At 44.7% G+C, this 12,706-nt stretch overlaps 3 protein-coding genes across 13 annotated transcripts in view; 2 read left to right on the top strand and 1 right to left on the bottom strand.

Annotated features, from left to right (window-relative positions):
* Positions 1-241: 241 nt before the first annotated feature.
* slc10a4 (solute carrier family 10 member 4) lies at positions 242-3,271 on the top strand. Its single transcript, XM_017423420.3, has 3 exons — positions 242-854; positions 992-1,202; positions 2,350-3,271. Exons 1-3 carry the CDS (start codon positions 382-384, stop codon positions 2,866-2,868), a joined length of 1,203 nt encoding a protein of 400 aa, XP_017278909.2. The 5' UTR covers positions 242-381; the 3' UTR covers positions 2,869-3,271.
* A 967-nt stretch (positions 3,272-4,238) lies between these two features.
* Positions 4,239-6,023, top strand: zar1 (zygote arrest 1). Its single transcript, XM_017423419.3, has 4 exons — positions 4,239-4,913; positions 5,312-5,404; positions 5,529-5,603; positions 5,679-6,023. Exons 1-4 carry the CDS (start codon positions 4,257-4,259, stop codon positions 5,820-5,822), a joined length of 969 nt encoding a protein of 322 aa, XP_017278908.1. The 5' UTR covers positions 4,239-4,256; the 3' UTR covers positions 5,823-6,023.
* Positions 6,024-7,083: 1,060 nt separating this feature from the next.
* fryl (furry homolog, like) overlaps positions 7,084-12,706 on the bottom strand; it is a 78,586-nt gene continuing 72,963 nt past the window's right edge. For all 11 annotated transcript variants that reach the window (XM_037974208.1, XM_037974209.1, XM_017423436.3 and 8 more), the window contains 3 exons: positions 12,016-12,126; positions 10,106-10,299; positions 7,084-8,748 (listed from right to left, as the gene is read on the bottom strand). In XM_037974208.1, coding sequence (XP_037830136.1) covers positions 8,508-8,748; positions 10,106-10,299; positions 12,016-12,126 — 546 coding nt within the window. In that variant the 3' untranslated portion in view covers positions 7,084-8,507. The remainder of the gene's footprint in view (positions 8,749-10,105; positions 10,300-12,015; positions 12,127-12,706) is intronic.

The raw sequence follows: 12,706 nt of genomic DNA, 5'->3' as shown, positions 1-12,706 counted from the left end.
GACTGTTTCATCCTGACTGCAGCTGCAGTTTCAGTTCATCTCTGACCTGATGGCTTCATGCAGGAGAATAAAAGTGCGCTCTGGGCGGAGGGGGATCGTGTAAAATGAAGTGTGTCAGACAACCCGGAGCAGCCTGACACTTTGGAGACGTGGAGCGCAGCGCGGCGTAAAGAGGAGGTCTGGATCTTAATGATCGGAACCAACCGGTGGCACCAGGCGGACTCGGTGAGTCAGAGCCATGGCACCGTCCCATCCCCCGGGCTCTGGATCCTCCGCAGTTCCTCATTAGTGACCGCGCGCCGCTAGGGGACTCATTTTACGCACGACCACCTACAGGCGCGCAGAGGGACGGTGGAGACGCTCAGACCCTCCTGTTGCGCCATGGCCAACTCCAGCCTGACGGACTTCCTCCTTGCCCCTGACCAAAGCCCCGAGAAGGCAGCGACGGGCGGGTTCGGGCTGAGCCGTGGCGCCGTGTTCCGTGAAGGCGGCGCGCCCCGGAGCGCCGCGGGAGCCGACTTTCTGGCCGCTCCCCACCTGATGCCCGCCTTCTGGGACTCTCCGCTCAGCCACGGCATCAACGTCTTCGTGGGCCTGGTCCTGTGCTTCACCATGCTGGGGCTGGGCTGCACGGTGGAGGTGAGCCAGCTGGGCGAGCACATCCGCAGGCCCGTCGGGGTGCTGCTGGCTCTGCTGTGCCAGTTCGTCGTCATGCCCCTGGTGGCCTTTCTCCTGGCCTTAGCCTTCTCTCTGGATGATGTGGCGGCCATGGCCGTTCTCCTCTGCGGCTGCTGTCCCGGGGGGAACCTGTCCAACATCATGTCTCTGCTGGTTCACGGAGAGATGAACCTCAGGTATGTCCGCTTCACGTGACCCTGAATCATGTCACAGTCGGACGGAATTCTGTGAGCATTTTCCCCAAGCATTTACGCGCGGAACAATAAGTTTTAAACACTTTGCGTAAATTCCTGTTTCCCCACCCTCCCCTCAGCATCATCATGACCATCTCCTCCACTCTGCTGGCGCTGGTTCTAATGCCGCTCTGCCTGTGGATCTACAGTCGGGCCTGGATCAACACGCCTGTGGTCGACCTGCTGCCTTTCGGGGCCATCATCCTGACCCTGTGCAGCACCCTCATCCCCATCGGTTTAGGGGTGATGCTGAGGTACCGCCACACGCGCGCGGCCGACGTGGTTTTAAAGGTAAATCCATTGCAACCCATCCAAATGATTCCGCAAGGAGTCGAGCTGCATTTGCTTCATAGGACGCCGACTTTGCCTTTAGGTGGTTAGGGTGTGAAGCTGACATCAGGAAGCGCTTCTTCCTGCGTTGACAGCCTCACGTGAGGGAGAGACGTCATTCAGACACTTTTTAAATTAAAAGCTCTAACCCTGATCTCAAACGCTCAGAAATCATTAGATCTACAACTTATTAACATTTAAAGTCAACCCGATTCAATATGGCCGCCACAGCCAACTGACCTTAGAAAACACAAAAACAAGGAGCACAAGATCTTGCTATAGTGTGTGAGATTGCACATAATGTTGTCGAAACAAGCTTCCTTCAAATAGTTTTCAGCAAAAGTCAAGCCCAACTTCGTTTTTCAAAGATTAAAAAAATATTCATGCTTTTATTGCAACATAAATAGATTATTGTATTTACGTGTTGAAAAACATAAATATGGTTATAATTCAGCTATTTTTACAAATACTGAGCTAAAATTTGGTGTGGTAGTAGCTGAGAGTCATTGACAATATCCGTCTTTAAAAGTGCTTCTCATCACATGAAACTTTAGCATGAACTGTTGGAGTCAACAGTGTTTGTCTGTTAGCAAAATATCTCATGAACCACTGCATAGATTTCAATCAAACTTTCAGACAGCTGTCACTGGATTCACATCTACAACTGATTATCTTTTGGAGTCAACCCAATTCAAGATGGCTGCTGCAGCAAGTCGCAAGTCGAACCGAGCCAGCACAAAAATGGCGATAACTCAAGTCAAATTTACGGAGTTTGAAGTGAAGTTCGATGTTGTAGTAGCTGAGAGTCATTCTCAACACATACTTAAAGCGCGAACAGATTACGTGACATCTCCCAATATCGCGTGAAATCGAACATAACCCTATTTTAAAATGGCTACAACGCCATTTCTCAACTTAGTCTGAAACTGTGGCATGAAAGATGGTGGGCGATATGCATTCAAGACCTGCTAGGCCTTTAATTCAGAGTGTTTTTACTGTGTTTTATAGAATATTTGAATACGTTTGAAACTGATCCTCAGGCGTCACCCTTTGCGTGTTGAGATATGCTGTGGCTTGTCACTAATGCCCGTGTTTGCGGTGCTTGCAGGCGTCTCTGTGGTCTCTGCTCGTCACCCTCGTGATGCTCTTCATCCTGACCGGAGCGATGTTGGGGCCGGACCTGCTCTCCACCATCCCAGCCTCCGTCTACGTGGTGGCTGTCCTGATGCCTCTGTGCGGCTATGCTGCCGGTTACGGCCTGGCCGTGCTCTTCCACCTGCCCCCCAGCAGCCGCAGGGCCGTCTCCCTGGAGACGGGATGCCAGAACGTGCAGCTGTGCACCGCCATCCTGAAGCTGGCCTTCCCCCCGCAGCTCATGGGGGGGATGTACATGTTCCCCCTGCTGTACGCCCTGTTCCAAGCGGCCGAGGCCGGCATCTTCATCCTGGCCTACAGGGTGTACAGGAGGGAGGTGTTGCACAAATCCGACCCCACGGCGGACGGCGAGGACGTCACGTATCAGAGGTTTCACGATGAGGACTTCGATTCATCGTACGGTGCGGTTACAGTGAGTGACCCAAACACCATCATGCTGGACCCCTGTCCTCCTGATCCCACGCCTGTTTGATGAAAAGCTGCTCTCCGACCCGCCGTTTACACCAGTGGTTCCCAAATGTCTCAGCCTCCGACCAAACCACATAAAAGCTGCAGACTCATGAGCCTGACTGCTGTTGGATGAAGTACTGAAACAACAAAGCGCTACGTCAGCCAGCAGATTATTGGTTTTATCCATTTTAGCTCTCTGTAACCATTACAGCTAAATATGCTACTGGAATGGTCATCAAAAGGCAGGTGATAATGTTTTTGCTTGTATCTGTGTGTGTTTGTCTAAAATCGTAGCAAAACATCCGCTGAACCACTGGACAGATTTTAACGAAACTCTCAGAAAGTAGTCACTGGGTGTACGTCTACAAGGAGCTTTTGGAGTCAATCTGATTCACAACACAACCCCCCCCCCCCAAAAATGGTTGCAAGTCAGCCAGTTTCACAGATGCTGAGCTAAAATTGGTTGTGGTAGTAGCTGAGAGTCATTCACAACACGTACAGTAATTCCAAGCACTAACAGATTTCGAGATTTGACCAAAACGGCTAAATCTCGCTCATTTCTCAACCAACACAAGATGATTTTTGCTTTAAACTCTGGCGTGAAAGGCAGTGGGTGACATGCATTCCTTCAAAGGGTGTCAGACCTCGAATTTCAAGCTAGCTTGTTTTCTGTAGCTCTTCTTAGGACCCCTGCTTTAGTGTTATGACCCACAGAAGGGTCCCAACCCCAACTTTAGACCGCTGGGACTTGTCAAAACAAACACATGTTTATCACGGACATAACTGCTAAAAAAAAAAAGTTGCTTTATCATAAAAACAAATCATTGCTGTTGCCTGTAGAGTCGAAGTGTAACGGCACTCATATGATTTACGGTTGTCTGTAAATGTGTTTTGAAAAACAAACAAACAAAAAAAAGGGTCTAAAAGCTGCCCAGCCTACATATCAGAGTTATCCCTGTGCAGCTTTCTAAACAATGTGCCAAAACAAGCTGTACTGTCTGAATCTAAGAACAATTAAAGGCAAACAGAAAATGAATTTGTGCACGTTCCTTTGAGTTGCATTACTCTCTGGTTTCCTCATTCATCACTGTCCTCATTGTTTCAAGGCCTTTTATTGTGAGTAAGATCTGCTATTTTATTCCTTTGTTTTAGTTTTATGTTTAACGTGTTCAAGTCCAAGCTGCTCTCTGGGGCTACAATGCAGTTTATCCCAAACCTTGAACTATTTTGTTTCATGTACTCTTTCTCTCTCCCACCGTTTCTCCAAAAACCCCTCTCTTTAGCTTGTCCCCAGTGTTAAGCGTTCAGGTTTGGGGCCAGCCCCACACCTGACACTAATTAGGCCTGATGGAGGCGCGTGCCGTCCAGTCTATTTAAATAGTTACAAATGCACGAGCTTGGTTGAACAAAATGGCAACATATGGAGAGGAGCCAGTAGACAGCTATTTCTATTCAAATTATAACCCTTACAGATATGCCAGGCCCAGAGACCCGGGGTGGAAATATAAAAACTACTTCGCCCACTACGGAGACGCTTCCGACGCCTTCAACAATCACCAGCGCGCGCAGCTCAAGTCCATTTTATCCCAAATCAACCCCAAGCTCACCCCGCGGCTGAGGAAAGCCAACACCAAGGACGTGGCGGTGCAGGTCAACCCGAAGAAGGACGCCTCGGTGCAATGCTCCATCGGGCCCCGGACCCTGCAGGCCATGAAGCGGGACTTCCAGCGCAAAAGGAGGCAGGAGCCCGACACGCCCAGCAGCCCCAAGCCGCCGGCGGCGGCGGGCGGGGTGCGCTACCCCCGCACCCTCGCCGTGTACTCCCCCATAGCTTACCGGAGCGTCACCTCCTTTCTGGTGGAGGACGGCGACGGTAAGGAGGCGTCCCCTGAGCCGGCCCAGGCCGCTGCGGAGTCCGCGGAGGGGGAGGAGGTGGAGAAGGAGGACATCCGGGCCGGTGAGGAGGACCAGGAGGCCGAGAACAAGAAGTCCAAACCGCAGGAGGAGAAGGGTGAGGAGGCGCAGCCGACAGAGGAGGTCAAGAGCAAGGCGCGCGTGCGCTTCCAGGCGAGTTGACGGGCGCGCGGGGCTCATGTGGGGAACTCTGCTTTACTACACGGATTTAGGTTGTTTTTTTATTTGTTCTTGTTTTAGACTTAAAATTCATTTTAAACTTCAAAAATTAGATCAGCTATAACTATTTAAAAGCTTAAGTGATCTCTTGTTTAAAACCAAATGCTCTCCTTTAACCAGCACTCATTAAAGAAACTGTTAATCAGGAGGCATTTCAAATGGTTATCCTGATTAAAAGTTAACTGAAGAGCTGGGGTTTAAAGCAGTACTCTCTGAAGGAGCCACGATGAACTGTGTACTTGGATGTTTTCTTCACCTGTGGACAAACTGAAGATTGGAGACCTTAATGCTGACACTAAGGCTGAACAAACCCACTGATCTTTGCCCATTAGTTCCTGGAGCAGAAGTATGGATATTATCACTGCAGAGAGTGCAACCTGCGATGGGAGAGTGCTTATGTGTGGTGCGTTCAGGGCACAAACAAGGTGAGGAACTGCTCGTGTTGTCTTCAACCGTTCAGCATCTGTTTAAGAATGGACCAGTTTTAAGTTTGTTTTGGCTAAAACCCACAGTGACTGAATCTAAGCTGTGCTCTCTGTGCTGTTCCAGGTTTACTTCAAACAGTTCTGCAGAAAATGCCAAAAAGGCTTCAACCCATACCGTGTTGAAGACATCACATGCCATGTAAGGCTTTCTTTCTCTCTCTGCTTTAACCGTAAAGGGCCAGTCCCCGCTTCAAGTGTCGCTCTCCTTCCCCAGACTTGCAACAAAGCACGCTGCTCCTGCGCCTTAACGCAGCGGCACGTGGATCCCAAGCGACCCCACAGGCAGGACTTGTGTGGCCGATGCAAAGGCAAGCGGCTCTCCTGCGACAGCACGTTCAGCTTCAAGTACATCATCTGAGCCTCGCCTGGCCTCGGCTGAACTCTGACCCGCACCGGGCCTGCTGGCCTCTTCCGGGGGCCCCAGCTGAGACCAGCAGGTGCGCGAATGTCCTCTGACGCAAAGCACAGGTTTTTTGACGATTCAGAACTTTACTTTTCATGCCTGTTTTTTTGTGTTGAATCTTGGCACATCTTGCACATAATAAAGGGCTTCCCTGCAGTTGTTCTGAAGTTTATTCACTTTACTGTTCTAATAGAGGTGCCAATACAAACTCAGTGAAGTACAGTTCTGTCCTGTTTGTCTTGTTCTGCAGCTTGATCAGGAACGTCACATGTATCAAAGTAGACCAATTAAATGTCCAATAATTCTGACAAACCTGTGTATATGTACACTTGAGAACATAAGGGTCCTGTGTGCTTCATTATGTTGAATGACAATTGGCTTTGGGGGTGGGGGGAAATAAGAACCCAGCCTCCTCTACAGATACTAGCTCAGCATCACACTTTACGAGTAAAACTTAAAGGGCAAAGGTGGAAACTTTACCCTGTTAACTTCTAAATTGCCAAAAACAGTCTGCGGATTGAAACCCAGACATGCCTTTCCCCATCGACGCACTCCAGCTCCTCCTGAGAGATCCCAAGGTGTTCCCCGCCAAAGGGGGTGTGTGTGTGTATGTATGTATATATATATCTTCCAGCAAGTTCGGAGTCTGCCCTATAGGGTCTCTTCCTAGTGGTGTCATGCCTGGGGAAAACCTACAAAGGAAGACATTTCAGAGAGGAATCCTAAGCCTCTTGTATTGAGGGAACTCCTAGCTACAACTTTGTCTGTCAGGGAGTGAGAGACAAACAGTATGTGGTTACCATGATGACCCTTCACAGCCACTGGCAGCAGCTTTCACATTTATTTTAATGTGTTTGCGTTACACTTAAACATAACTTCAGGCATTCTTTGAAAACTGTTCAAAGAGTGAACCTCATAAATCAAAATATCAGCAATCTTTCACTACTATTGGACTTGTGATCTTATTTTAAAGCCAGAGTGCAGAACATAAAACCAAGCTCCCAAACTAGTTTAGGTCTATGCCTTTAAAAAAAACAACAGGGAGTCAAAGGTCTAACCTGTGTCCACATAAAACTGCAAACACACCACAGTTCAAAAAGTGATCAATTATTACACTAGCAGCAGCTTCAACGTTTAAATCAAAATCTAGGTGAATATACTGTAGCCTTTCTAGTAAGTGTGGTTGGACGTGTAACACAAATGACTCCAGCAAAAATCCTGTAAGATCTAAGCCTTTATTTCATCCAGAGAAGGCTGGAATGTGAAAGGAAAACAACAAAAAACCTACATTAATGCATCTCGCAAATAAATTCTTTAAACATTTGTACCAGATGAGGAAAGAGTTGACTAATGTGCCATGATGTGCTTTCCACTGAGCATTCATAACAGTCCATGTCCTGCAGTCACAGCAGCAAAAAGGGCCTTTCAGAGAGTTTAGTGCAGTTTCCCACCCCATGACATCAAAACGTTGCAGGATGAACATGTGGACAAACTTTAATCTAAGGCTTGAAGCAGAACCTGTGATGAAAGATCGCAGTGGAGATAAGGAATGCATATGGTCAAGGCTTGGCTGGGTCCAGCAGGAAATGAAGGCCGTCACTATCGTAAAGACGGGAAGAAAACCGATCCTAAAACAAGCTCTGAACTCTTAAATCCCGGCTTCGGTGATTTTTAAAAAAATTTTTTTTTTTTTTTTTACGACGAACGGATCATAAAATGAGTCAACCCTGGTTTCGACTTTCTCATCACGTTAGCTTTATACATGCATCCCATTCTGGATGAACAGTGCATTACACAAAAGTACAAGGGGGAAAATACTGCTTTTACACTATACATTTTCTAAAATATTTACAGAGTAAAATAAGTTAGGCTTCCATAATGAGCTGTAGCTAGTCTGCACTCGAGTGCAATTAAATGCATTTGTGTGTGAGCGTTTACCAGATCTCCCAACATTTATCACACAGTCAAGAGTCTAAAGGCATCTACTTATTTGGTTAAAGAGTGAGTTTTGACCTGTAGAAGAGGACTCTTCTCTCAAAGCAATCAAACATAGATTTTTCTTTATACACTCCCTGAAGGCAAGAGTCCTCTTTACGTGTTAAATATCCTAACATTTACAACCTACGATGTTAGCTCTAATAAAAAATACATTTCTCCAAAAAATATTCTCGCAGTACTTCTCTCTTTCAAGCATGCATTTGAAAATGTTTTAAACAGGACTTTTCTGCGTTTGCTCATGAATCCTGATGGCGTATCCTCCTCGCGCACATTCCGCCTCGTCCGGACTGTCGTACATGCTTCAGCGCCGGCCCCCCGAGGGGACGGAAAAAAAAAAAACTTTAAAAAAAAAAAGGAAAAATGAACGTTCTCGTCCTCAGGCGCACCGCCACACGACTTATTGCAGCTGAATTTTACAGGTTGGCTTAGTCTGGGAAAAGATATTAGCTTTAAGCATTCATACAGGTAATAATATAGAGTCACAGTTATTCCCACGCATCCTTTAGCCCTTTGAATGTGGAATCTCTCATGTCCTCCCGTCACCCTCCCCCCCCCACACTCTCTACAGCTGATGTGAGGCGTGTGTAGAGAACAGGGGGTGGGGGGTGGGAGGTGTTTATGTCCGGTCTCGGTATCACAGGCTCACAGTCCGGTGCCGACCATGGCGCCGTGGGTCTGGCAGGCCTGGGCCCGACTCAGAGCCTCGCGGATCTGCAGGTTGAGCTCCATGAGGCGGCTGCTCGCCTGAGACAGGTCCCTGCTGGGGCCCACCACCGCCAGGCAGCCCGTCTGACCCAGCGTCTGGTGGCGGAAGTAGATGTGCAGGAGGGTGTGGACGGCGTTATCCGTCTCATTGCCGAAGATGTCATTAGGCCACAAGGACCTAAAGATGAAGCAAAGAACAATAATTATTTATTATTATTATTATTTACCATTAAGTACTCTGTAGATATTTGAACATTTGTTTTCTGCAGTTTGCACATAAGGTGTCTGGATTCACTTCCTCACAACATTATCAATTTTTCAGTAAAAACACCAAGGACTCTGCTTTATATATGAATAAATTAGAAAAACAGTGTTACATAAAAAAAATACACTCCCTGTTTCAAAACCTTTGCTAAAATATGACTTATGTTTTATTCTGGCTAAAGAAAATAATATGTGATAAATGATTTTTTTAACTTCTGCTGTCAAGAATGTCAAATACCTACAGTATATGTTTATAAATCACAAGCTAGTCTTGCTTGTAAGCAGTTAAAATTTTATAAAATGAAAGTTTTTAAATGTCATTTTGTTCTTCATATAAGGACACTACTGCTGATACAGAGAACCCATCCCTGATCACACCACTCTAGATCTTTTTAAAAACAGATTTCCTGTTTGCGCCTACCTCCCTGTCCACATGCAAACTGTTTTTTTGGTGAGAAAAGTCGTTCTTTTTTTAAAAAAAAAAACAACTTTTTCTATTGCTGATCTGTGTGGACTGGAAATACGGAGCTGTTTTGGAAACCATGCAGCTTGTTCAGACCACTTTGTACCCCAGCAAGCAAAACAAGAATGGAGCCATTTTTTTTTTTACTGTTTTTCTTCGTCTGTCTCACTTTTTTCTGACTCTGTTGCCATTAAACTTTGATGGTGTGCCGAAATGGTTAATAACTGAGAAGAAACGTTAAACCAGATCAAAGAAAAAACAAGTTTTGTGTGAATCTTTAACCAAACTAAGAACAATCTTCCTCCTTTTTTTGATTTTTGTTTAACGTGGACGCACTGACCATCTAGTGGTACAAGTCATTTATTCTTCATCTCATCCAGTTTTTAACGACGTCACTCTTGAGTTATGTTTTCTTTCAGATGAGAGCATGAGTGTTTGACGTGAAGTTATTGTTAACACTGACTAGCCTCTACCGAAAAGCAGAACTCTTGTTTTCAGTCAGAAGAAACATACAATTTGAACTAAAACTCAGCATAAATCTACATAAATCACAAGTATAAATAGCATCAGGGTCCATGTGTGCTGCTGTTATTGCTTTCGCTAAAAGCAATGTTCTGTGTTTTCATCTCTCCCTGTAAGATAAAGATCTTAGGCTGAGGAACATTTTATCAGAGAGGCTCTTGATTAAAAAAAAAAAAAAGGAACCAGAACGTGGCTGCTCTCTACTCACCGTAGTGCTTGTTTAAGATTTCTTTTTTTATGACTGATTCGTGTCAGTGCCATCGATTTTTGTTGTTGTTGATCCTACCTGAAGATTTTGACTTGTGTGATGGCAGAGCCGAAGTCTCGGGCTCTCAGAGTTTCAATCAGAGACTGGATCGCCGTCTCTGTGTTGGCCTGGGCATTGTCTGACATGCACACATCCTCCTGACCATCATTTCCTGTTTCTGCTGCGCTCAGGCAGCTCTCCAGGATAGTGAGTTCTTCGGACATGTTGGTTACCTTGGAAACAGACACAAAAACACGACTTATCACAGCATCAACGCACCATTAACAGGAAAAAAAAAAAAAAAAGAGCAAGCTTTCATGTGCGAGTCCACCTGGAAGGTCAGCACAATAACCTTTAAGTAGATATTAACTGACTTAAGAGACTCAATCGGCGAGTAATGGAAGTGATTTAATTTCATCAGGTAAGAATCTGATTAAAGCTCAGCCGTAATGCAGCTGAGATAGAGATCGAGTCCAACGCACACAAAGTAACAACTGGTTATAAAACCTGGGTTTAAAACAGGGCTGCACATCTTACAGGAAGCTGATACCACTTTAATGTCGCCTCAGCTCAACAGATATTATAAACATAAACAAAGAAAAAGGGAACTAAGCAGAATAAAGAAAAAAACATACTTTAAATTTCAAGTTAAGGTAAACTTGTGCATCTGTCAGACAGGGTATCCTGATCACAGCGCTCACACAGGTCTGTTTCATCACATAGTTCTTGACATAATATCGAAATAAATTCCATTAATACATTTATATTCAGGGCGCTTTGTACAAATAACCTTTTCTCTGCTCGACTGAGCTCTGCAAAGGTTTGTCCATCACAGCCTCAGGTCTGGGTAGTCTAATCTTTATCAAAACAAATCTCTAATTATTCTGGGCTGCAATCATTTCCAAATAAACCAAATGTTTTTGGTTTTTAGCCCTGATATTAAACGCCACACTCTCACCAACAGGTAACACGTTACCCTAACAAAGAAATAATGAATAATATTCTACAACAACACCGCCTCATACTTTATAAATCATTCTACTTTTGTGCATATGAAAGTAGGAAGTTCTAAATTTAGCATTTGTTGTTAAATTGAGTCGAATTTGCTCTTGAACACAAGCAGCAGTTCCTAATGGTAACACCTAAAAGTCTTAAGATAACAAAGTTTATAGAGCCTGTGTGAGACGGGGGAATCACAATGTCATTTTAAGTGTCTACATTTGGAGCTAGCTGCTAAATATCTTTATTTTGGATTAGTGCAACATAGGATTTAAGTAAATATTGTGTCTACCAGAGGTTTGGGATGAACTATCCATAAGAACTACTTGAATGAACTTAAATTAATACCTAGACAAAAAATATACGAGGTATTTTTTATTTTTTTATGTCCCATTTGTTTACATGGATTTAAAACATTACTGAAGTTAATTTATTTTGTGTCTGGTTTACTTTAAATACAATTTATGGCATCTGAAAAAACAACCGATATACTGTTAAAGTGGACGTTCTCGCCACCTAGTGGTGCAGCTTGGTGTTTCAGCATTTTCTCGTTAGGCTCATAAAATTGGACAAAAACAGAAAATAAAATATCAGGCTAAAAACTGAGTAGTGTAGATGAGGCCTTAAAGAAGAGAGTTGGACGAAGGGTTCACTCCACCCCCTACAACCAGTTTTTAACAGTTTCAAACACGAATAGATGCGAAAAGAGGAATTATTACTTTTCTTTGGTATTTTAGGCAAAGACTGTCTGATACATTTTATTTAGACAAGTCTATGCTCCTTTTCTTTGTTAAAAAAAAAAGAGTATAACAAAACTCCTTGACTTTTATAGAGCATTAGATAAAAAAAAGAGTTGCACTTATGACATTTCATTAATTTCAATCTACAACTATAAGAAAACGGCTGGCCTGAAACATCGTTTTACAGCAATCAGCCCCTTTAATTCTCACCTCTGCCTCTCTCTTAATGGTGTCCACTCTGCTGATGAGCTTACAGTAAGCCTGAAACAGCAGCAGCAGCTGAAAGTGCAACTTGTAGAGCCTCCGACACAACTCCAACTCCTGCACAGACACAAACACAAACGGGAGTCAAGTGTCAGCACGAAAGGCCGGCGCCAGCACCGACATTACTCTGATCATCACGTGATTAGACAGATGGCTGTTCTTGGTTAGAAATATGGGAGTAGATGAAAGGATTAACATGGACTAGTGCAAAAGTACCATTTGGTTCGGGCCGTGGACGAAGAAGTTAGAATAACTGAATAACTTTACATCAGGTGGTGTGATCCTGTCTATAAGCCTCAGCATGGCAGATTTTAAGAACTACACAAGAGCTATAAATCCAGGGAAACATGGCAAAAAAAAGATGATTGGAACAGATATAATGAACATGCAAAATGAAATGAAACCAATATGAGCTTGCTTTTACTGATAATAACCCTTCTGAAATCAACACGGAGTACAAGACTTCGTTTATCTGCAGACAGAATCGGTGCTGATAATCCACTGAACAGAAAATAAAACAACATACTGCAAAACAGGAAACAGCATTTTGCGATTGGGTGGATGAGGGAGCTGAATTGGGTTACATGACAAATCAAAGCAGAAACAAAGATGCAGAGGTGGGTGGGGTGGAGGCTGC

The sequence above is a fragment of the Kryptolebias marmoratus genome, linkage group LG24 (genome assembly GCF_001649575.2).
Source record: "Kryptolebias marmoratus isolate JLee-2015 linkage group LG24, ASM164957v2, whole genome shotgun sequence".
NCBI classification, from domain to species: Eukaryota; Metazoa; Chordata; class Actinopteri; order Cyprinodontiformes; family Rivulidae; genus Kryptolebias; species Kryptolebias marmoratus.
This window is presented reverse-complemented; position numbering and strand designations above follow the sequence as displayed.

What these genes read in the sequence shown, in the direction of transcription:
- slc10a4 (XM_017423420.3), top strand. Translation starts at nt 382, where the DNA reads ATGGCCAACTCCAGCCTGACGGACTTCCTCCTTGCCCCTGACCAAAGC. An exon ending in CACGGAGAGATGAACCTCAG is followed by an intron (nt 855 to 991) that starts GTATGTCCGCTT and finishes CCCTCCCCTCAG; the next exon opens with CATCATCATGACCATCTCCT. An exon ending in CGGCCGACGTGGTTTTAAAG is followed by an intron (nt 1,203 to 2,349) that starts GTAAATCCATTG and finishes CGGTGCTTGCAG; the next exon opens with GCGTCTCTGTGGTCTCTGCT.
- zar1 (XM_017423419.3), top strand. Translation starts at nt 4,257, where the DNA reads ATGGCAACATATGGAGAGGAGCCAGTAGACAGCTATTTCTATTCAAAT. An exon ending in AGGCGCGCGTGCGCTTCCAG is followed by an intron (nt 4,914 to 5,311) that starts GCGAGTTGACGG and finishes TTTGCCCATTAG; the next exon opens with TTCCTGGAGCAGAAGTATGG. An exon ending in TTGAAGACATCACATGCCAT is followed by an intron (nt 5,604 to 5,678) that starts GTAAGGCTTTCT and finishes CTCCTTCCCCAG; the next exon opens with ACTTGCAACAAAGCACGCTG.